Source organism: Vanacampus margaritifer, chromosome 12 (genome assembly GCF_051991255.1).
Source record: "Vanacampus margaritifer isolate UIUO_Vmar chromosome 12, RoL_Vmar_1.0, whole genome shotgun sequence".
In the NCBI taxonomy this organism is placed as follows: Eukaryota; Metazoa; Chordata; class Actinopteri; order Syngnathiformes; family Syngnathidae; genus Vanacampus; species Vanacampus margaritifer.
In genome coordinates, this window is record NC_135443.1 from 20,036,047 (window position 1) to 20,061,993 (window position 25,947).

The following is a 25,947-nucleotide window of genomic DNA, read 5'->3' on the forward strand; positions in this document are numbered from 1 at the left end:
GATGCTGTCATTTTGTAACAATAGGTGTAAAAGAAAATTTTAGATTTTACAAAAAGTCACAGAATGACGGGAAATGTCATGTTCAGAAAAAGTCGTTACACTACGTGAATTTTTTTTGTAAAATTAGAAATTTTTATTCTTATATGACTTTTTTTCTTGCAATATTAGTTGATTTCACATACCCGGTAATATCGCAACTTTTATTTCTTACCTTTAAAACATTTTTTTTCTTTTTACCTTGGTAGCGACGAGCAGCATGAAGGGAATATGTACACCACACAAGATAATTCACACAAAGACTCCAATGTACGGTGGCCAGCTGTGGCCACACACACTCACGTTTATTGAATGCTTATCATTTCCTTTTTTTTTTAATTAATTTTTTTATTAAACACAACGACCGACCCACACGACGATGCGATGTATACTTGTCGCCTAAGCAAAGTGCATGTCGGCGACCTCGGTTTCTGGTACACAACGTGACTTGACGTTATTTACAAGCTGCGGAGTGACGCGTTAAGAATGAGACAGTACTACTGTCACATGAGAGCTGAAGCACATGAGATGAGGACGGTAAAGTCAAAGTCAATGTTGTCCTCAGTATAGTTTCCACTTAAAAAAACAAGACAAAATGTTTCTAATCTAATGAAAGCAACGAGATGGTTGGCCATTTTAAACTACCTGAAAGCTGCTCAAAATCTCCTAGAAAATAAAACGTACGTACAAGAGAATATAACATAGATTCACAAATATGAGGGACAAGCTTTTTGACTGCACACCCCACAATTACTGCTAGTGATATGTTCCCCTTTCAATATCCACCTTGGGAGTTTCCTCCGTTGTTTGTGTGTTTGGAACATGGAGATGCCGTTGGAAAAGGAGAGGCTGCAAGGACAAACGCTCGACCCTTTACCAGATGTAACCCTCGTCATCCGCCTCTCCCGCCTCGCCCTCTTCTTCCTCGGCCTCCTCAGCGGTCTCCTCGCCGCCTTTCTCTTCCTCGTCCTCCCAGCCCACGCCGCTGCCAAAGTCGCCCGAATACGCAGCTTCATCATCTACGTACGGGGAGAGAAAGAGAAAAAAAAGCAGCAATTGACCATCAGCGCTATAAATGACTGCTGAGAAGAAAACAAATGATGTTCATTGATTTAATGCTTGAAATGATAGAAAACTATGATCAAGATAAGTGCTTTGCGGATATGGCCAAAAAATACCAGCATGCTAGTTGTGATATGTCCTATACTGAAGCCAAAGGAGTCAATAAAGGCTGTAACAGCAGCCAAAAGTGTTAAAATAATTTCCAAATTACAGACGTCTGTCCATTAAAGGAAGGTGAAAAATAGCACTCAATGGTGAATGGTGAAGTAAAAATATAGCAATTAAAACAGAACAGTTTATTTCTCAACAAGTCAAGGTACCACTATACTGTAATATTACTATACATTTAATAATAATAATAATAATAATAATAATAATAATAATAATAATAATAATAATACATTACATTTATAGGCGCCTTTCTTGATACTCAAGGACACATTTGATGCATTACACACACCTACACATTCTAATCAGGTCCAAGAGCTGTTTCAAAGATTCTGCCTTAAAGAAAATAATTCACTTCACTAAATAAATTATTGTGGTTGTATGCTGTATTGTACTAATGTGTATCTATTTGTAACCTACCTAATTATGCTTTAATTGTGTACAGTTGATGCTATACAATGAAAATTTTAGGTTTCATACAAACAATATTTTGGGATGATTAAATTTGTATGAGGATTAAAAAAGATAATCACATAATTGCTGGCATTAGCGTTACATAAAAAGCATAATTTTTTTTTTAAAAGGTACTCTGCCTAACATAGAAAATGCGGAATAATACAAAAATATGACATTATATATTTCCTAAAATACAATTACAGTATGTTATTGTGTGAACATTATTATCTTTTCAGCAGATTTAAAAAAAATAAAAATTAGATCTTGTATGGGATCTCATTAGATGTGCCAGTGAGTGAGTGTGTGTGTGTGTGTGTAAATATTTTAGTCTTACATCTGCAGCATTGTCCTTCAGTTAACTTTGAACAAGTGCACACTTTCCTAATGAGACATAGTGGAATGGAAGCAGAAACAATGGCGAAATAAGGGCAGGAGTTTGACTTTGTGCTGATTTAAGAGTTATTAAGCCCTGTCGCAGGAACAGTTCTTATCAGGAGACGGTTCTGTCTGAGCAGCCCTCATTTATCTTGAAAAGACTTTTCTCGCAGTGACAAGACACGCTTTGGAATGCAAATGACCGTCTGACGCATGAATGTGCTCTTTGCAGCAAGGGGAAAGTCACTTGACATAAAAGATACCTTGTGCAGGATGGATTGCAGGAAGGGGGTTAATCTAAAAGGATGCGGAGGGGGTGGGGGGACATCTAAGAGGATTTACGGGGGCAAAAAGCTCACCGCAATCTGGTTTTCCACGAATCCTCGACCCGGCTACTTCGCCGCCGTACTGGTCCACGCACCAGCACTCTCCCCTGTCACACTGCAGCTTCCTGTAGAAGCCATCCTCATCACAGTTTGGGATGAAGCGACCTGGCAAATATGCACACCCACACACAAACGTACACATTTTTACATACACACACACACACGCGCGCGCAAGGGTGAGCATAGAGCAGGCTTGCGTCATGCTTCACTGCACTTGACTCCCAGTATCATGCATGCAAGCATATGTTGCAACCAGTTCCATAAGCCATGAATATCAATTTTGTTTACTGAACATGGTGGTGATGAATATGTAAAATCTGCATGGTGGAGCATTTTGGGAAGATGTGTGTGTGCGCCAAGCCCCTCACACACACACAAGTCCAGCTCGATATCCTCTACAAAAACTCTTTGGACCATGGATTTTCACCAGATGGAGAAACTGCAACTTATTAAGCTTCAAAGTTACAAAGTTAGACAGTCCAAACAGTCCAAACTCTACACGCATGATTTGAAAGCTCTCACACAAATACTGTTTAAAAGTATCTGCTGGAAGTAAGTGTTGTAAGTGGTGGAGGGGTTATTAAGCTTGAAAGTTACCCTGTTCCATGCACAGGCCAAGGCCCTCACATGTGACCTGAAATTTCTCACAAGAAGTCCTGGCTCATTATTCTCAACAAATCTTTGGACCTTAATACTGTAGAGCTCGGACTCGCACCAAAGATCTGCATTCGCTGATTTTATATTGACATTAGCCCACCAAATGACTGAATCCAGTACTGTTAAGCCAACAAACAAAAAAATCAATTTGATCAAAATGGTTAAATGGAGTGCACTTGTATAGCGATTTATCTTGATCATACTGTATGTTTACAAAGCCATATTTACTTAAAGTGGAAGTCAACCAATTTCTTGACAATATGTTATATGTGACCTCACTAGTCTAAACATGACATTGTGATTAATATTACATTTGTGGAATATGAGTTATGAAGCAAAATCTAGCCGTTTTTTTCCATCTCAGGAGGCGGCCATTTTGCCACTTGCTATCGACTGAAGATGACATCACAGTTGCTCAGGGCTCAGGCAACGACCAATCACAGCTCACCTGTTTTCTGAAGCTGAGCTGTGATTGGTTGTTACCTGAGACCTGAGCAACTTTGATGTCATTTTCACGCAACCGCAAGTGGCAAAATGGCCGCCTTCTTATATTGAAAGAAACTGCTGGATTGGGCTGCTTAATTTGTATTCCACTAACGCAACATTGACCAGAATACTGTATTTAGACTAGTGGGGCTGCATAGAACATATTATTGTCCCAAAAATATTTTTGGGTTTCCTTCCCTTAAGTCATTTGTATGAATAAATTATATATATTTTTGTCTTTTTGTCTCATTTTAAATCCATCTACATTGCAACTAGCCTCATCCTAGCAAGTGCCAAGCTAGTTCATCTCTCAGGTCTGTCCAAGTTTGTGTGTGTTGCTAGCATGGCGTTAGCCAACCAGATATTCCTGTTGCTAAAATGGTGTTAGCTGACGCCGGCAAACAGCGAGGCTATGACACATTCTTACTCCAATGGAACTATTCTGATTCGGCGTTCGTTTTCAATGGCCAATAATCTACTTAATTTGAATCACCACCGATTTGTGCACTGCCCTAGATCATAAGTTTTCACAAAATGGTGGCGCACTTAAACTTGAAAGTTACCAAGTTAGACAGACAAAGCCCCTCACCTCATGGCAGTCCAGCTCACAAGTCCTTTTCTCAAACAAGCTAAGCTAACATTAACGTGTGTTTATTGCCATTTTTATTGGGTGTATTCTGGCATAGTGACGAAGCTGGATTTACTTGACCAATTACATACATCAATTACACTTTGGAACAACAATGTAACAAATCTGCGCAGAATACAAATAAGATGGCGCAAAATGAAAACATCCCGCAGTATTTTAAAGGCGCATCTGAAAGTCAGGCTGGCACTCTGCCCTCTATGTCCTTGCAGAGTCCTGACTCAGAGCCTAGTCAGCCAGCCAAAATCTGCAGAGTCCAAATATACACACACACATTCATTTAGCCACTTAGACACATATTTACACACACACTTTGGCCTGTTTTTCCTTGCAGTCTGTCTGTATCAAATTCTAATCCATAAACCCAACCATGACCAAATCCCCGCCTCCTGTTAGGGATCTGTTTGAGTCAAATCCTGATCCAATAAGGAGGGATCCAAATAGGATTCAAATAATTCTTACGAGAATACCTACCAAACTTTCTTTTGCCGCCATCTAAAACTTGGATCCTCTCCAGCTCGGCCAAGCAGGGAGGCTCTGAGGGAGTGAAATGTGAGAAGATTCATGAAAAATTTGACTTTGATTCCATGCATATGAGGAGCATAAACCAAACTTGTCTTGAGATAACATTGCTGTGAATTGGCACAATACAGTTTTCAGGATGGTGACTGGTTCAAGGCATTGACTTAACAGTGCTTTAAAGGCAGTGTCCCATCAGATGGCACAGTTTCCCCCTAATCTTTTACTGTATACAGTATATACAGTGCTGCTCAAAAGTTTGTGAACCTCTTGAGCAATTTGGATGTTCCAATTGTTTCAACCTGATTGTGTTGTTCAATCTGAAACTTTACTACATTTGTAATTTACAAATTACATTGTTCTTTCTAGTATTTTTTTTTAATCAATTGTGTAGTCTAAATTAAAAAGAGTTTTTGGTCAATTAATGTAGGTGCAAAGCTAAGTGAACCCTGAGCCACATTGCTTAAAACAAGCAGTCAAGTAGGATCAGGTAGGACAAATTGGTAGCCAAACTAACCCCTGAAATGGACCAATGAAATGAGAGGTTTAGCAAAGAAATTGTGCATCACTGACTGACGCCCAACCAACCTCTCTCAATTGGCTGCATTTTGCAAGGAAGAGTGGCAAAAATCGCCCAAAGTAGATGTGAAAGACTGAAAAGTCACTAAAGAAAGTGTTTGGATGAAGTTCTCATTGCAAAAGGAGGTGCAATGTTTCATTAAGTGAGATGTTCACAGACTTTTGCACCCATAAAATCGAAGTTTTTCCTAAATCAACAACTTTTGTTCAAGAATGAGTGACAATATTATCATTCTTTTTGTTCAAGTCCATTATTTTCAATGTCAGCCTTGTAGATCAGGGTATGACTAAATAAGGTTATTTTAATATTTTATACAAAAAAATTTGACCATGCCTGCAGGTTTCATGAACTATTGAGCAGCAATGTGTGTGTGTATGTATATGTATGTATATATATATATATATATATATATATATATATATATATACAGTATATATATATATATATTTGATGAATACGTAGTAGTCATTATCCATTTTCCATAGGACATGTCCTCATTAGAACTTCGAGGCAGACGTTCAAAACCAGTGGTGGGCAAATTCTGTCCTCAAGGGCCGGAGTCCTGCAGGTTTTGGATGTTTCCCTGCTCCAACGCAGCTGATTCCAATCAACAGAATCGTTATCAGGCTTATGCAGAGCTTGCTGATGAACTGATCATATATCAGCTGTGTTGGAAAAAAAAAATCCAAAACCTGCAGGACTCCAGCCCTCGAGGCCCACCCGTGTTCTAAACACGACCACGATCTGTGCTGCTCATAGACTAGTCATTCATTTGGAAATTTTAGGAAGGAAGAGATCTTTGATCTAATATTTCTGTGTTTGTAAAATTTACACTCAAATATAACTTGACAAAATCCTCAACAGTCCCCACAACGCAGGTATAGTTATGCTTGTAAATTTGTAATGTAATTTTTATACAACTTTATTCTAATTAAGTTATGACTTGTTTCTTGCAATATTAAAATTTTCTTTTCTTATAATATTACAACTTTATTCTCATAAAAGTATGATTATTTCTTATAATATTACATTTTTAATCTCTGAATTTTCTTGTTGGTATTTATGTATAATGTAGAATTTTATCTTTATTTGTGTGACTAAATGATTTTTTCCTGCATTAAACCTTTATTCCTGTAAAGTTAAGATTTTTTTTCTTGTAATATTGACATTTTATTTTCATAACTATTTGTTTTTTTTCATTTTTATTATAATAAAATGTGATTCTCATTGAACCATTCTTGAAAATGTGTTCTTGTGAATTTACGTGGTTCTTGTAAAACAGCAGTTTGAATGAATCCTGCCTAGCAACAAGTGACCAGACGATGTGACTGGATTAAAGAATCCTAGGGACTATAGACTATTCAAGTGGTTTATCAATATAGAATATCTGAATTGTGGAATTTTTTTCTCAACCTTGCAGCAATAATAATCTTCCTCTGCAAGTTCTGTTTCACTTGCACTGAAATGCCGGGAAGTTCGGGACCGAGATTCAGCTCGGCTGATGGGCTATATCGCGACTCGTGAGCTGAGGGAAAACAGGGCTGTCAACAAGCAGCAGCAATGTTCTCCTTGCCTGGCGGTAGACATTTCAACCCTCTGGGGAACAGGAGGGAGAGATATCGGGAGGAGATAAATGGTGACAGACACGCGGAAACTACATAGTCAAGAGGCGACCCTCCTTTTTTTTTCTGTCCCGAGGGCGGCCTTGATGTTAGAAAGCATGGCAGTTACGGCGGAGGGGGTAACGGGTGAAAACGTTCCACTCACTCTCTCTCCAGAAGCACAGACACCACTCGGCCGTGGACACCTTGCCGTCCTTGTAGGAGTCGCACGAGTTGAAGAAGGGACGGATGCAGATCTCGTACTTGTCCAGGTTAATGGCGGCTAGCTCGGCTTGATCCAGGTACAGGTCGCCGTTGGTGTCCAGCTTTGAGAACATCCAACCTACGGAGTCCTTGCAGCTGGCCACCAGGCTCCTGTCCAGCACTGAATGTACACAACGAAAAACCCACATCAGGAAGCTAGACCAATGGTAAATTAAAAACAGGTGAATAACTCTGAATTACTCTGAGTAATAAGAATAACTCTGAACTACAAATATTGGCTTGGTAGCACACTCAGGAATTTTGAGAATTCTACTAATTCAGCCCTCAAAGCCAATGTAATTGCATGGAATTTGGTACACATGATTGTCTATTAAGGGTAGACCATAAAAAAGCCACATCCAAAAGACCCACAGAAAGGCGACCATTTTGAACTCACCATTTTAGAGACTTTTTGCCCATTATTAATAAGAAAAACGTGTCTTAGCAAGTTTGTTCATTGTTCAATATTTAAATCTTGTACATGGGACAAGTACATGACTGATACTAAACTGAAAAATAAATAAAAATGGTCATTGCTGGAATCTGGATCATGTAGCCGTGATGGTTCTCCATTTAACACAAAACTGTAATAGCTCAACTCCACTAGGTCACTGTAACGTCTTGTGTGTGATGAAGGTCCCTCACTGAAGAGATTCAATAACTCTCCTGACGCTCAGATTTCCTTTAAATTAGTCCAAGGTCTGGTGCATCTCCCATCTGTTTCAGGTGTGTCAGAATGCATTCATCACTGTTCGCAGCCTTAACTCAAGTTTGGTGTTTGAGCTGAGTCATCAAATACCTCTCTCATCCTCCGTCCACACACTATCGAAAACCCAAATTTATTGCATGTCTCAAGTCTTGAGAACAAGTTTGCTTTCAAAGGACCCCTGGAAATGTCCAACTTAACCTAAAATGGCCGCTTCAAACAAAAATGCCAGACTCCCTGTGTCTTTTTTAAGTCATATTTTGTGGGTTGACTTAAGATAAAAATGCTTACCAAATTTCAAGGGACTAGCTTTAGGGTATGAATTTTCCAAATTTTTAATTTCTGAGAAATTAGTTTTCAGATGCTACTAAGGCAAATTTTAGAGTCATGTCTGCATGCCATGTTCTTCGCACATGCAATGATGAAATTCAAGGTTGTCCATCTGTCTGGTTCAAATTCGGCCGCAGTCAAACAATATCAAGGACAAGTTTGTTTATGACCTGTGGAAATGTGCAAAATGGCAGATGGTCCTGTGTCTTTTTGTGCATGTCTTTTAATTAAGACTTATTGTGGGTGTTCTTGTGCCTACATTTCATCATCCAAAATGAAACTTACTTTGGACTATGAATTTGCTAAAACTGTGTGGTGCTACTGTAATAATTTTGAGGGCGTACACCGGCCATTCCACCATCCCAATCTCTGCTCACATTCAATGACGAATGGAACAACATTATTCGCAATTTAGCATCCCTCACCCTTCTAGTATATGTAATTAAAATTTTGGTATCAAATACTGCACACTAAGGGACACCATAATGATAAAAGAATATTTGAAATGCCCCTGAAAAGAAGACAAAATGGCAGTTCCCAAAGTGAAATTGGCTACGGGTATGAATTTCCCCAAAATTCCAAAGGTCACCTAGCCAGTTGTTGATGGTAAGGCAGCGTCCACCAAATGCAAATGGTGGCAAAGGCAAATTGAATCACTGGCAACTAGATTGGGTTAACACCATCTTTGTCAATTCACTGGCGAGTGATTTAAAGTTTATGGCTGCGGCTAAAGGTTTAGTGCAATACTAAATCCAATCATTCGTCACATCTATCAATATTTCATGAAAGATGATTTCACTTATATTATTATACACTGCTGGCACAGAAAAGCCCCCTAATAGTTCTACGTGCAATAGCGGTCTATTTATGTCAAAATTGTGACTAAACCTTGACTTAGACCAATAGATATTCATTCAATCATTCAAGATAAAGATAAGACAAAGTTCTATTTATCTGATTTCATTATTATAATTTTTTTAAACAATCTGGTCCGTGACTTTTGTGATCCGTTGCACCACTAGTTGTTCGGGTACAAAAACTATGAGGTGGTCAACAAAAAATGATTTGCAGTGTGTCCAAGATTAGATCACTGACGGAGAGGCAACAACTTCAAACTTATTTCAACATCTGAAGTTGCACAAAGAACGGTAAGTAAGCTCATGTCAGTTGTTTATCGGCTAATTATTGTTGCTAGCTGCGTAGTTAATGAGACTGTAAAGTCACTGGTAACACATTGCAAACACTGCAATCTGTTGCACCACTTTAGGTTCACTCCATGAGTCCTACTTTGATGGTCACCCGAAATAATATAATCTATGATGTTGTTAAGATGACTGAGGGCAAAGACTTGAGACCTACTTTTGACTTGCAAAACAATGACTTACTCCCACCTCTGGTAACTGTGCATTATGCCTTATGTCTGTTCATTTCTGCATTTATGTGAAAATGAAAAAAACATGGAGTTGGCCCATTTGAGTTCTCAGTGCTTCAATTTGATAAAATGTTGTTTGAGAAAGCCTTCAAAAGGGCAATTTATTTGGCCTACAAATAATAACGTCAAAAAAACAAAACGATTTCAAGAGCGTCCTCGCACTGCATGCCTCGACCCATAATAGCAGTCACGGTAGTAGTCGTCATCGTAGTATTTTCTCCAACCTGATGCAGTGTTGGCTGCTGCGCTTATGGCCCCAGGCTTGCTGTTATTGTTCTGCTTGGCATTATTTTGAAGAAGTTGGAACCAGTCCCGAAGACGCTCGCCAAGATCAGCCAGATCCTGTCCGGTGCAACTCTCTGCGGGGAGGTCCATATTTGTAACAACTTCTCGTGCTCATGTTTACGTTTAAAACACAGCTTGCATCTTACCGCGTTTACTCTCCTGCTTGGCGGCGGGAGCGGCGGTGGAACACGGGCACAGACCCGAGCACTTGAGGGTCAGCTCCTTCCCTGTGAGGCACGCCTGCTGCTCCAGCTTGCACTGCGACACAAACACGCACATTAATACACACACACACATACGTGCGACAAGGACACGTCAAGGTGAAGTCAAATGGCTTATTGCAGGGACACGGATCAAATATTCATGAGGCGAGCGACTGTATGCCTTCGTTCCTGTGCGAGACTTGCACAAGGTCAGCAATGGCGATGTAAAAGACATAGTATAAAGCAATAAAACACAAACCCCCCCTCAAACCTATATTGGTCTTTTTAATTCTATACTTTTTGTCCCCCACCTTGAGAGTATCCCCACTGTGCGATTCATGCCTGACGGTGTCTTTTACACATTTAGGGACTATAGCAGGGGTGTCAATCTCATTTTTGGCGCAGCCTGTTTTGGAGTTATGGTTTCCCTAAGAGGGCTGTTATGACATGTTACTGTCAGGCAGAAGTCTTGCAAAATCATTACTTTTCAGGTAATAAAAACGCTATTGTTTGAGTTACCAAACACTGCATCGCTCAAGTTGGTATCATCCACAACATCAACATCATCCACAACGTCGACCGTAAATCATGTTCATTCAGTAATTTAATAGGCTAAAAATCTGCTGATTTATTACACTGCCGAGTCAAGCCGACCCTCGACCAGACAAAAAGCCTTTAATACTTCACAAAAGCAAACAACTGTGGTTGCATCATCATCTCTAACTTGAACATATCAAACCCATTTTCACTGCTCGTATCTAAAAATCATCTAGACTTTCAATCTTGAGGCGGAATAATGTCGCATGGCTCCCACAGAGGCAGACAAAACAAAAGTTATTTTTCAAGCCATTTTTAACACTTTACGTTGATTAATAATGCGTAAAAATTACAGATGACATGGGGACCAGTGACAATATGTTTAATCAACTATTGTTCATTTTTGTTTTGAAAAATTAGCTTTACTGATTGAAATTCATGTTGCAAATGGGCTCATATACAGCAAGGCTTTGTTTAATACGCTTTAATTTCGCATCATGAATTTTATTGAATTTTCATTCTACTTCCTGCAATTCAAATTTGAATTGCAATTCTGCTTCCTGTTTGACACCAATAATTAAGGGGGTCATTCTCACTTCAATTCTGAGTTTCGTACTGGCCTGTTGTGTGAATGTGAGTGTGAATGGCTGTTTGTGATGGTGTACAAATAAAGAATCCAGTGAAAATCACAATGATCCAAAATACAACAGTGGATTTGGAATTCATTACACCATGACTGGCCCAGAAACAACCAATCACGGTCACTATATGTGTGTGTGTGTGTATAATGTCACATGTCAGGGTACCCTTGAGGCATAGTTGTGCCCGTCAGATCCGCATACAGGCCCGGTGGAAGAGATGGGACATGGCTGACAGTTGCCGTCAGAGGACCTGAGAGCAGGCTGCTTGAGTCTATGGAACAAAAAAGCGACACCAGCTACTGACTTCCAGGCTTGGTGTTACTATATGGCCTCTTTTGGATTTCCGTACTGTGGATTTTGCACCAAAACTCAGGGTGTTGCACACACACACACATCCTCACCTGTGCTCAAGCTTCTTGCGGTTGATGCACACAGCTCTCTGGTAGCCTTGGGCGATACACACCTTGTGCCGGCTGCACTTAACCTTTTGACACGGGTCCTTGGTGGTGTCCACGTCTGCGAAAACAAGAAGATGTGTTGTGCTGTGTTTCGGATTCAATCTCAATGCCATTTGTGCGACACATGTACACTACATGTTTCTGTTCAAGCATGACTGTGCCCTATATTAGCTAAAGCAAAGCCTGTAAAAGGCAGAGGTGGAGAGAAATACACGGTGCTACATTAACTGGTGTTTATTTAGGACAACAACGCAGCAAAAATGAGGTCAAATTGTGTTTTTAAATAGACTGTGTAAAATGAGATTTTATTATTACAGTTTTTCCTATGGCACAAAAATTAATATCACATTCCGTGCTCATGACACTTCTCCAGAAAAGCGACATAAAAAAACAATGGACTAATGGTGGCATTTACAGGTGTAAAGGAAGCCTCTGAAAATTATGCGGTAGACATACTTCGATTCCATGTCAGTGATGTTCATACAGAGCAGTGATATGGGAAAAAAAAGGTAGAAAATGCCACCTTTTATAGATATTGCAGAGTGGTGCCTTGATTTATGAGTTTAATCTGTTCCATAATCATGCTTGTAACTCAAAACATTTGTCTTTCAAATCATTGGAATGAACAAAAATGCCATTAATCTATTGCAGCGTCTCATAAAGCATCTACAAAAAATCTTGTAATGTGTGTGTGTTTTTAAAATGTATATAATAATGAGAACAAATAGCACGCTACGGTTTCATAAAAACAGTAATATCAACAATGAATGTGTAGTGGTCTAAGGCGGGTAGTATAATACATAATAAACGAGAAAAGGATACATACTGCTCAGTAAGCTGCAATAATAGTTGTTTTTTCACAAAGGATAAAGAATATATGCCTGTGAATATAGTCATATTGTCTGTCTACATTTGTGATGCACCATTTGTGATCAAATATCCATTGTGTAAAGGTTGTAGCACCGTAACATTGATGCTATTTGTTAGCTAATGTATGGTGTTTTGAATTTTGCGTTAGCATTAAGCTAGCTGACTTTCCTAGGCATCGTTATTTTGTGTTAAATACATATCAGGTAACTCTCTTAGTTTCATGTATAGTTTTTCAGTAAATTTCAACTAGAAATGCTTGTAGCTGCCATCCTAGCTAGCGCTCAGAACAAAAAAAATAAAAAATAAAAATCTGCCTAGCGACGTCTTGTATGTCTAAAAACCCGTAACAGTCATTTTCATGTTGGTGACATTTTTGTGGAACAATAAAAAAACGGCAGAAAATGCTGTCTTTTTTTAGGCTAGTGTCTCAGTTAAGTCCATTAACAAGCCTGATTTGTAGCTTCTCTTCAAAAATTCACAGATTTTTGCATCCATGTTATGATAGGTTGTAAAATGAAAACATTAGTAAATAAATCTGTGTCTGCGGTTGCCAACTGCTGTGTTGGGCGCACACAAGCAGCATAAGGTATCTGCCTGAGCCTCATGTTAACTTAACAGGCTTCCGCGGATTAAAGCAACGGCGGGCGATGATGACGTTACCATAGCAACAGGCTCCCGGCAGTCCTGGGAATCATTTCTGGGTTGACTGTGATTTGTGGCTCAATCTGGTTTGTTTGCAAGAACTCTCGCTCGCTGTGCAATCATGTCAGCGTGACCGTCTTCAAGGCTTTGTCTTCATTTTATGATAATGCTCTCATCGATGCTGATTCTTCCAGATCTCCACTATGCTGTTACACTAATGCGCAAATCGGCAGAAAACCTCCCTTGATTGGGTGCTTTGGTACAATCCAATGCAGATTCAAATGAGATTTACCCGTAAGGATTGAGGATATGAAAGTGGAGCTTGTGCTGCGTCCTCATGACGGACCTTTTTATCGCCCGTGCACACTTGAACACAATCACTCTAAATAAGGATGTAACGCTAAATTGCCTGCACTTGTAAGGATGTGGATGCATTTGTCACACACTCACTTCTTATGATGAAAGTTCCTGGTTGCCTAGGTAACTGCCCTTGTTCTAACTGACATTCTAAATGTCATCAGCATCTTTCTCCCACTGCTGTCTATCTCAAATCCACCCTTTTATAGAGATGTATCTTAACAATGCGATTTATATACAATATATGAAAAGGAGTGGGAAGAATTACAGCATAAGTTTATGCTGTACAATAATTACCATTGAAATAAAACACAATTAATAAAACATGATTAACTAAAATATTTACTTGAGTCATTAAATTCCAAAAATGAAACAAACTATACAGATTCAAAACATACAAACAAAATAATTTTCAGAGGGCAATTTCCTAGCTAAATTTCCATATGAAAAAACACTTTTTTTTATTTTTATGTTTTTGGGATGAAACCGAATGCAGACATTCCAATAACCTAAAAATTAACAAATAAATGGACATAAGTGTTTTTCACATAGCAGCGATGATATGTAATATTCTAATCTCTAATGTCAGCATTTTTCTGTCCTCTGATTACTTAATCAGTTTGAGTTTTCTTGCATTTTTAAGTTGGGCTTTTCTAAAAAAAGATAGAAATCATGCAGTGTTGTTTTTGTATGATATTGATGATTTCTATAATTGTGGTGTGATAGTGGTAGTATTAAGTTAGATAAATTCTACACCAGTGCAAAGGACACCACCACAATAATGGACATATTGTGGACTTTATACTTGATAATCTGATAGTGTCCGTCAAAATAACGAATGAAAAATTGGACCCTGCAGGCCTTCTCTTATCTCAGTGTCGGCCACTGCAATGAGGTCATTGATTGATTGTGCCCTCCAAGATGACCTCTCTGCTTGAAATTACATCCAATCCATCCATTTTCTGTTGTGGTAAAATAACAACTTGTAGAAAAGTTTGCATGTGCGTGCTTGTTTGCTCTTACAAGTCCGAATTATCAGCTCGGAGCGAAGCGACGTGATTCAATCAGAGCAGAGAGCCACTGACTGCATTGAGGTCATTGATTGATTGTGCTGTTCAAGATGACCTCTCTGCTTGAGATTACATCCAATCCATCCATTTTCTGTTGTGGTAAAAAAACAACTTGTAGAAAAGTTTGCATGCGCGTGCTTGTTTGTTCTTACAAGTCCGAATTATCAGCTCGGAGCGAAGCGACGTGATTCAATCAGAGCAGAGAGCCACTGACTGCATTGATGAATTGACTAGAGTGCAAATTACCCTGACCTCTCACTCACTCACTCAGCGCACAGGTCGCCTCAAGTGGAGACAGATACTGCAGTGCCTGAATGTAAATTTCCAGACTCTCCGTTTATGTGTGAGAAGTGTTGACAAAGTCGTACACGTCCATCTTCTGTGGGGTCAAGAATGCCCAGTGGAGGAAAAAGAAGGACTGCGGGCTCTTGTCAGGCCATTGTTCAGATTTTTTGACAAGTTAGGTGACCTTTTTGTGGCATGTCATTAATATTTCCCTTTAATTCATCTGAAAATCTGCTCCTATGCTGCTATTTTGGTTAGCAACAGAGCTCAAACCAGCCTCCTCTTTGATTTCAAATTCACTGTTAGACTTAATGTTTTAGTGGCAATTTTCATCTCACCAAAGCGGGTGACGTTTGTCGATGACAGTCTTCCATTAAATTAAGTCTTAATAACTGCCACTCGTGTCTCGCATATTTTATCTGCCGTGCTTTTACTTGCCTGTCCAGTTTTCTACCGCAAAGCATAATTAGTCCTTCATTAGGCCTTGAGACACCGCACTAATGGACTTTGCCATCCATACAACTTAATTTAAGCTGCAAATCAAGCGGCGAGGACACGACACTGCTGTCATAACTTGGCTCAGTTAATGCTGAGCAAGGACGTTCTAGAAAACTAGTCTTTACGCGTTGCGGATTAAAAATAAATAAAAATACAAAGGACAGAGAAATAAGAGACAGAAAAGAGCGGCGATGGGTTGAAGCAGAGGCAATGTTGAGCATCTCCTTTGGGAGGTGCATCAGATCTGCTCGAGCACATCAAACAGAATACAACAATCACTCAATCTTTTTTTTTGCTGCGAGAGGAGATGGCGGGTGACCCCGTTAAACACGCACACACACGCTCACACATTCACACTCAAGGCTGTGCAATACAATACACAAGTGACGTGTGTGTGTGTCCGGTTCATCCGGGGGTCATGGATTTTGACATACGATATTCAATTTTGATCGACTGCTTCAGATTCATGTTGTTAACTGCGTCATGTCACATTTGGATGAATTATCTGTGTGATGCAATATCTGTCACATCATTTAACTCATTCACTCCAAGCCATTTTCACTGAAGCAACCCCCTTCGCTCCCGGCTGTTTTACTGGATTTTGAAGGATTTTGCAAGGCCCACAGAATATTCTGTTTAATTGCTATAAGAACATGGAACCTACCAAAAGAAAGATTAGAGTCTCTTTCATCAGGAAAAAAAGTTTGTATATGTGTCAGCTTTGCAGTAATTAGGATTAGAATATAGCTAAGTTTCATCATTATTCACAATCCTGTTGAAAACAATGGCAAAAAGAGCTTGTTGTAACCCTGGCTGTTCTCTTACACTCTGCTGCCACCTGCTGGCCATTTTTTGTAATTACTACCATTGCTTTAAGCGACCTCTTCAGGTCAGAGGCTTCATCAGAGCCTTCTGTATGCTCTAGCATAACAAAATAAAAATAAACAATTAACTCTTTCACTGCCAGACGTTTTCAGAAACGGGTTGTCCCCACTGCCAGCCGATTTAAGCATTTTGAGTGATCTTTCAAGGTCCACAGAAAATGTTGTGTTTGGACTATGGAAACACACATACTACCAAATGAAAGATTGGACTCTCATCTTTCATCAGAAAAAAAAGTTTGTTTCTACCTTATTCCGTTCTTCAGTAATCAACAATAGAAAATGGTTACTTTCACCGAAATTCTCTGTTTTGAAAAAAAAATGGAGAAAAAGAGCTTTTTGTGAAACAATGTTATTTCATGCACTCTAGTGAATTGTACACTTCTTTTTGTCCATGAATGATGCCACAAACACCTAAATAGTGCTTTACTTCTGTAAAACGCTTTCACCAACAATGAAAAAGTGTTTTTTGATTGCAAAATACGTTTATTTCCATTCAACAGTGTAACAATTTGACAAAACAATTTCGCAAACTATTTACAAATGTGTGCAACTGTGGTACTACTTACAATTATGTGGATGTTTCAAATACAGTTTTTCCTTTTGTAACGCTCTCCTGCGTGCAAGGAGACGCCAGGACTCGCACAACAGTTTACTTTCACTTTCGCATTGGTCCGTTTTGCGTGCAAACGTTACACTTTCTTGACGGCCTTTTTTTCCGGGGAATAAAAAGCAAGTAGCAGACTGTACACACTTCCTCCGATGAATATGCATTGGACTCGGGGCACTCTCCGTCGTCCGATCGAACGTCCGCCTGTGCGTGCTCGGTTGCGCTCCGCGTTACGACACCGTCATAGCCGCCGCGTCAGCGGTTCCAATTTCGCCATCAAGCTCGGATTCACCTTCATCATCATCGATGATGATCATCGTCGTCATCAATGTACTATTTTAGCGTTGGTCGATGCCTTTCGTCTTGTAAGTGTAGAGCTGCTTGCAAACGCTCGCCATTGCCCGTTCCCTCCTCCATCTAGCTCCATCTAACGTCTTCTACTGCCGCGTCAATGCTTCTCAACCACGGAGTCACCACCCTCATCTTCATCATCGATGATGATCATCGTCATCAACAATGTGCTCTTTCAGCGATGCTTTTGGTCTTTGAAAAAAACGGCTTGGGCGTGAGCTCCTCGCGACCGGCCGCCATTTTTCCTTTGTCTTCCATTCTCATCTCCTGCTCGACGCTCTAGCTCTGCCTCTACTGACGCCCACCCGATCTTGTCAAAAGAGAGTCATCGCTGCCCTCTAGGGGCCAAAAATAGTCATTAGGCACAACAGACAGGCTGGAAACTTTCACCAGACATGCGGAAGGGTTTCCTCTACCCGTTTCAAAAAAATAAATAAAAAATCATTGGATGACGTCTTTTGACGTCATTGGCAGTGCTCCGTAGGTTTTTACTTGACGTCTTTAAACGTCAGTGGCAGTGAAAGAGACGTATAAATACGTTTTTGGGACCATGGCAATATTTAAAATATACAGTTTTTATAAGTTTTTGGGAGCAAATGAGTTTGTCTCCAATATAGCGAAACATAATTATCGGCTTGATTATAAAGAATTCAATCAATTGTGCAGAATGGATTGTCAATTAATTGGGTGTTACTAAACAATGTTCATAGTTTTGATTGTCCAGTTAAAGAATAGCAAAAGAAGACTTACTGTCACTGGAGCCTTGATTCTCATCCCAGTTGCGCACATAATCATCCTGCACAAGGAAGTAGAAAATTATCAGTGAGTTGCTGGGGAACTGCAGACAATGAATGCAGTTAAAAAAAAAAAAAGTTTTTAGTAAGAAGTGCCATTAGCATTCCACGCTGAATATAACGTGCACATTTTGTCTTGAAAGCATGATGATGAGCACAGCGAGACGTGTAGGTAAAATGAGTGTGCGTCTTTATGGAAATGACTCTGACTAATGTCTTGCTGTTTACCTGTACGCAAGACATATGGCGCCCAGGGCCGACTGCTATTCAAGTCCTGTGTAGTGCTTGGAATTTGAATATGAAGTCGAAGCCATGCACAGATGAAGACGTACGACAGTGTGTATATACAGTATGTTAACACTTAGAAGAACTGACCTCCACTTCCTGATGAAATGACAGCAAAAGGAGAGAAAAACAGTGGAAATTAGTTGGAAGTAATCACTACACCTTATTCATATGATGCTAAAAACAGATACATTTGCTATTTGAATTATGCAGCACAAAACAGCGTATTTTCTAGTGAGCTGTATCAAAAAATTAATTCTGCATTAACCAGGCCAACACTCACTCAAGGTCTGCATGATTTTTAACACATAAGTATTTGGACAAATTCATATTTTAAGTTTTTAAACAGTTTGGGATGCTGACAGACAGGTGTTAATTTGGTTTCAGTTTTGGACAGGTAGTCATTTTTAGTTTGTGTCGACGGTGGCTCAGGGTGTTGAGATGTTCGTTCAGTAACCAGAAAGTCGGCTGTTCGATCCCCGCTCTCCCTAAGTCATGTGTCGTTGTGTCCTTGGGCATGGCCCTCCACACACATTGCCTCCATTGCTACTCACACTGGTGTATGGAAGGTGTGAATGTTTGGTGGAGGTCGGAGGGGCCGTAGGCGTACACTGGCAGCCATGCTTCCATCAGCCTGCTCTAGGGTAGCTACCACAGTGTGAATGTGCATGAATAATGTATCCATTCCATTGTAAAGCGTCTTTGAGTGTCTAGAAAAGCGCTATATAAATCCAATTCATTATTATTATTAATTGTGATGTATATTCGATAAAAATATATTAATAAAATGTTTATTATTGTTATGTAGAGTTTTGTTTTTAACTATTAAAAAACTGTTTGTACAGCTGTATAATATTAAAACAAAGTGATAATTACAAAATAATAAAGAACTGTACAATGAAGCCTCAGTTTTTGTATGACCTAGTTTTAATTTTTTTTCAAGCATTTCGTAATTTGTGGACAACAACTTTTATTAATAACTCGTAACTCAAGACAATAACAGTCCCGGTCTAATTGGCAACAGTCAGGCAACATTGGCGTAACACAGCCTGTCAAAAGTCAGACTGTCAATATAAAAAATGAGAGGGCTTGTTGTTATGCGTTGAGCTGTTCATATAAGCTTTCATTGTGGAACACACCTTGAACCCTTTTAAAACAATGTGAAAGAAAAATGCATGAAAATTGATACAATTGAGGAAACTCGTACCAAAGTATTAAAATGGCTTCCGCTTGGCCACTTGGCCATCAAGACTTTTCAATAAAGAAAAAAGACATTAAATGTTCATTAATCCAGACTATCTAAGCCTGATACTAAAACTGAGGTGCCATTGTATTGTTATTTATTTATATTCCCAAATTTTAGCCAGTGTAAAACATATTGCACACAGTATCGTGCATCAGTAAAATGTGGCTTTTGATAAAATATCTCACTATATGGCACAAGTGCTGTTTGTGCTGAAATATACTATAAATTGTTTAAAGCTTTATCACTATTGCAATACCAATGCTAGTTTTGTTAGCTCATCTCTGGCATCTCCCATTATATGTTAGCATTAAGATAGCAGAATTTTTACAAGGTAAAATTAGTTGTTACTTCTTTTCCTAACCTCCTTGCTGGTTAGCTGTAGATATTGAGAAGATTGGGTCATTTTTACCCAAGGTTGTTTTTTTTGTTTTTTTTACCCAGCAAATTGGGTTGAAGATAATATTTGGGTGGGCTGAAGATCTGAAGCTGGCTGCCATTTTCAACTTTTTTTGTTTTGTTATGAAGCTGAAGTAAATTTAATGTAACATTCTTACAAAACATTGGTGGCAGCCAAATGTTTCAGTGGGCAACACAGTGGGTGACTTCAGACACAGGATTTGGGTTAAAATCCCGGTCAGGACACATAGCCCACCCACGGAAAAAGGGTGGGTTGTGTCAGGAAAGGCATCTGGTGTAAAAACTGTGCCAAACATCTTTTGATGAGCGACTAGCTGCGGTGGCCTGTAACGGGGAATGGATTGTCCCTGTCCCTTTTGGACCCAGGACTAGGATAGCCATTTCACCCAAGTGGGGCTATTTTTGACCCAGAATGTGCTATTCTTATTTTGTTTAATTTGACAGGAAATTTAACTGGTAAAGGTCTCTTTTTGTAAGAATTGTTCAATATCTTTTAAACTGCTCCCATTTATTGCTTGTATCGCAGTAGTCAACGCAAAAAAAAAAGGCCACTTCTACAACTCATATCTCGAAATTCTTGTTAAATTGAGATACCGTTGTACAAAAAAAATTAAATGTAATTGTGGCAGAATAAACTGTGTACCACAGAACAACACTAAACTCATAGCTAATCCCATTATTCTGAATGAGATTAAACATCTCAGCAGTCCTTGACAAGCAGCCATGATACAAATATTCTTGAACCAAATCATGAGATATTTACCATGTCTCAGTGAGGCTTCATCACATCTTTAAACATTTGCCGCATTGCAAGAAGGTGCCAAACATCTCGGAGACGTTCTTCTTTGACCTCCGCAGTGTGATCATATGCAAGTAAATATTTTCCACACTGTCAAAACCGAGCATCAAAGCATTCCCCGCCTGTGCGCCTTGCTGGTCTCCATCGTCATTGACAACACAATCCCTTTGCCAGGAAGCCGGCATGTGCCTGTGGAATGAACTCGATACTCCATTTGGGTAGTGAGTAATTGTCTGGGTTTTGTAGTTTGTAGTGTACAACCTGACCATTAATCCCGTGTTTACCGCATCTCCCCGATTGATGACTCGCAACCTGAATTATTCAGTAATCCCTATTTGTGCTGCTGCCAGGACCAGTGAGGAAAATGGCCCGCTGCACTGACACGACTGGAAATCGATGACTTGAAAGGTGCACGTGTGTGTGCAAAGGCAGGAAAAAAACACACACACCTTTTTGAGAGTACAATATAAGTGAGCATGTTGATATGCAGGGTTGGCACACTGCAGCCTGAAGACACTGACTTGCTGTAACAATATTTAGGGCTCTATTTTTGTGACCGGTGCAAATCTGCCACGGCCAGTGGTATAAATCTACATGGAGGTAGGTTAGACAGAGTGTTTGTAATTTTACCTAAGCCGATTGCGTTGTAAGTGTGAACACAATTGACTTGATTTGCTGCCGATCAAAGCAGCTCCTCTCATTCCCTCTGAATGTGACACACTTTCGTCTCGCATAGCGACATCCACGCACATGCCGGCGGAGTTCAGCAATTGTCTGCCTGTGCCCCAATCAAATTCACCCAAATCCATGGATTTAGACATGGTCCAAGCAGGTGTAACTTTAGACCTGCTTTCTGCCACTAAATTGTCATTCCGCCGGGCGTATCTTCAAGGACGCACGCTCAAGTAAAAGCCAAAATAATTGTCCGAATGACGCACTGTATATAAAGGCAATGCTGTATTTGGAAGAAAGCTTTCACAACAAGCTTTGCTAAAGATAAAAGACATGACAATGTGATCCTATGTAACAGTGCTTGTACATCTCACAGTGAGAGTGGAACAAAGACCAAAATTGAGCTGCCACAGAGCTATCAAGCAGTGTCAAAATTCTACAGAAATCATCTCACACAGTGAGTCTGTCTGCCTTACAATTGGACCAATAGGAATACACTGTGAAACACACTCTCAGCCTCTTAGCTTTAAACGCTAAAGACAGACTTGTTTTGGTCATGTAATTTTGGCTAAAGCTAATGCTAATATGTAAACTTAATATGAGTCACCTCCAGCTCTGTTTACAACACTGGCAATCGATAGAGTTTGGCTCACTGTTGCCATGACAACAATCTGCGGCGGACACCTACTGTCATTTACATTCGACTGAAATTCGCTCTCATTCATGGTTTTATCGTTCGGTCAAAGTGTGAAGGGTCTTAACAAATTACCTCAAGGATCAAGAATCATCATGCATAGTCACTTCATCACAACCGTGAGGAAGTGACTATACACATCGCCACATATACAGCTAGCTGGGGTGGCTTCGCGGGCTGCCTCTCATCATCCGCTGCAGGGGGTATGCAGAACAGCGGCCTGGATATTGCTGCAACCAAAACAGTTCTGCTTACCTTTTAACTTTCACAAAACAGCATGGATGTCACATTCGTGAAAGTGTTTCAGATAGTGGAGGCTGGACACTTGAAAATGGCTCTGAATATTAAACCCATTCCAGCTGATCATGTCATGGGCGAGCGGAGGAACTCGGTATGGGGGTCGTTAATATGGAAATCAGCCTCCCTGTTACGTAACAGTGGGCGGGAAATGCAGATTTCAGAAGTAGGCAACAGATTTACTTGCTTGTTTAAAGTTTCTATAAAGTGAAGATATATATGTTCTAAATCTGAGATAACAACCCTTCCAAATTTGAATGGTTAAAAAAAATCTTGAATGATGCTTCAAAATCATGACCGGGTCAACATGGGGCTTTTCAACGCCCTATCTCATTGTCTCATTGGGCTTTTAACATTTTTTCCCACCTCACTCTACCGCTCTCTCTCTCTCCATGATGTATACGTATTCACAGCCAACAAAAAGGCACTCTAAAGTGGCCATGCCAGTTAAAAGGCTACATGCTGACTGTAAAAAAATCTCCTCTTTGCTATTCCACCTGCTGTGTTGAAGCACGCACTCAAGGCCAACAACAAGGCACTCTACAAAAGCCATGCAAGGTGACTATTGAAGAGGTTAAATATATTCATCCTCTTTTGCGTGTTCCAAAAATATGAAGACAGATTTCTTGTAAGAAAAAACACCATTGCAAAGATGATTTATTAAAAAAGAGAACTCCGGACATCGGGACGACCCTGAACATCACGTAGGAGGTGGAATTTTCAGAGTGCCCATTGTGCCCCCTCCCTTACGGAAGAGGGCTTCTTATAGTATCGAGCTTGGAAAGTGAAACGCCTTTTAAAACACGTTATACAACAGATTTGCAGCTGTGCCGATCTCCAGACAAAATATACTCTCCGGGTACTTTTTCTCAAAACAATATCTCACAAACAAGTTGAACTAGATTTAGAGTGGTCGTGAGCGATGATGCCAACAGAGTCAGTGTGTGTGGGTGTGTGTTCGCACACTGAGAAGGAATTTTAGACTAATCGAACGAAGTGTATGGTTTAGGTTAAGGTCAAATTATACTGAGTTCAACACTATTTCACCTACTTTACATATCTATAAAACATTTCAACATGGTTAATATATGAAATAAAGAATTAAAATGTTAATAATATCTGTCACACCGCGGTGAGGGTGTCTTGTCATTTCCTGTTTTATTGTGAAAAGTCTGACTCCTCTCGTTTCAGGTCACTTGCCCTTCCTCGTGTGGTGTCTGTGTCAACCCTGATCCCTGATTGTTTCCACCTGTTCCCCATTACCCTCATGTGTTAAATAGTCTGCGTTCCCCCTGTCTTGTGCCGAAGTGTTTTCGTTTGAGCCACTAAAGCCTGCCATAGACCACAGCCTTGATATCCAATTGCCTTGTTGCCTTTATTTGCCTTGTCTCGTGAGAGAACCTTTGTTTGTAATTTTGTATAGCTTAGTTTTGTTTAGTCATAGAGTGATTTTTGTTTTGAATGTAGTTTTGTACTTCCTCCCTTTTGGAGCGCTTTCAGTTAATGTTTATATAGTCGTTATTTTTCCCCTCTCATTGAAGAGCTTTTGTTTTGTTAATTAAAAGCTGCTTTACCCTCCACCTCTTCCTCTGCGTCTGAGTCCAAAACAGCCTCGTTGTGTCAGAACACTTCGGCCAGCATGGACTCAGCAGAAAGAGAGCAATGTATCGCAGCTTTGCGGGCTCAGGATGCCCGACTACGCCGACAGGAGGAGTTTCAGACCGCCATGGCAACGCAAATGACTGAGCTTTCAGCTCAGATTCCGGGTGCTCGAAGTCGCACCAATAGCCCTCCGTCCGAGCCAGAGACTCAAATTACCTTGCCGATCCTACCCGTGCCATATACCGGATCGGGGATCAAGTTAGCCTCTCCTGAGCGATTCTCTGGAGAGCCAGGACAATGCAAGGCCTTTTTAACAGACTGTGACATTCATTTTGAGTACTCCCCCCAGGCTTTTCCCACAGATCGTTCACGGGTGGCGTTCATGATCTCTCACCTGACTGGAAGAGCCAGAGCCTGGGCCACGGCAGAGTGGGCCCGCTGTTCCCCACTTTGCAGCTCCGCCCCGAAATTCCGAGCCGCTCTTCAGGGAGTCTTTGACCCAGCCTGTTCCGACCGAGAAAAGGCCCGGCAGCTAAGCAGTCTGATCCAAGGAAGGGACTCAGTGAGTGACTATGCCATACGCTTCCGCACTCTTGCGGCAGAGAGTGGTTGGAACACCACGGCGCTCTACGACGTTTTTCTCAAGGGCCTGGCAACGTCCATCCAGGAGCTTCTCATCGCAGTCGATCTTCCACCGGATTTGGACTCCCTCATCGCCCTGGCCACACGGACGGATCATCGGCTGCAGGAGGTGACGCAGAGCCGCGCTCGCCGGACCAGGACAATGGAGGGCTTCCCGCGCTTCCCAACATCAGGGGGGTCAGCTCCTCTCGGATCTCTGTCAGTTCAGCACCAACCAGCTCCCGCGCAACCAGAGGAAGAGCCCATGCAACTGGGCAGAGCGCGGATCTCGCTGGAGGAGAGACGGCATCGACAGCGGGAAGGGCTGTGTTTCTACTGCGGGAACCGAGATCACCTCGTGGTCGCCTGCCCAGCCAAAAGGACCCAAGAGGTGAGTCAAGTCACGACTCTGGCGGCGGTCCCACGAAGACTCACGTCAGTGAGGATCAACCATCACACCACTCCCACAGACCTCTATGCCCTGATAGATTCTGGGGCCGACGAGAGCCTAATTGACTGGGGGCTGGTGAGACATTTAGGAGCCAAGACTGAGCCGTTAATCAAGCCCATTAAGGCTAGGGCCCTGAATGGAAGTGAACTATTCATTATTACGCACATCACAGAACCCATCCAGCTCCAAGTCGGCAAACATAAGGAGCACCTAGTTTTTCACGTTTTTCAGTCTCCTTCACGGACCCTGGTCCTAGGACACCCTTGGTTGTGTGAACACAATCCCCATGTAGACTGGGTAACTGGCGAAGTTCTGGGATGGGGAAAGAATTGTGTGAGCCATGGGATAGGTTCACCAAACCGAGAAGTAGACATCACCACGGTTGATCACATTTCTGTCAAATCCTTCACAGACGCAGAATACCCGAATTTGAGTACCGTGCCTCCATGCTACCATCACCTCCAGGAGATTTTCAGCAAGACCAAGGCCATGTCGCTCCCACCCCATCGTGCCTATGACTGTGCCATAGAACTGATTCCTGGTTCCACCATTCCCAAGGGACGCCTATATTCTGTTTCAGGACCAGAGAAGGCGGCCCTTAGGGATTACATCGAAACTTCTCTGAACGTTGGACTGATTCGTCCTTCCTCATCACCAGCGGGAGCAGGTTTCTTTTT

At 40.8% G+C, this 25,947-nt stretch overlaps 1 protein-coding gene across 1 annotated transcript; it reads right to left on the reverse strand.

Moving 5' to 3' along the window:
* Positions 1-307: 307 nt before the first annotated feature.
* On the reverse strand, positions 308-19,093 carry spock2 (SPARC (osteonectin), cwcv and kazal like domains proteoglycan 2). The gene is made up of 10 exons (XM_077582489.1): positions 19,082-19,093; positions 18,143-18,188; positions 11,772-11,886; positions 11,536-11,641; positions 10,136-10,247; positions 9,929-10,063; positions 7,139-7,357; positions 4,747-4,809; positions 2,457-2,588; positions 308-1,055 (listed from the first exon to the last, which is right to left on the reverse strand). Exons 1-10 carry the CDS (start codon positions 19,091-19,093, stop codon positions 910-912), a joined length of 1,086 nt encoding a protein of 361 aa, XP_077438615.1. The 3' UTR covers positions 308-909.
* Positions 19,094-25,947: the final 6,854 nt, after the last annotated feature.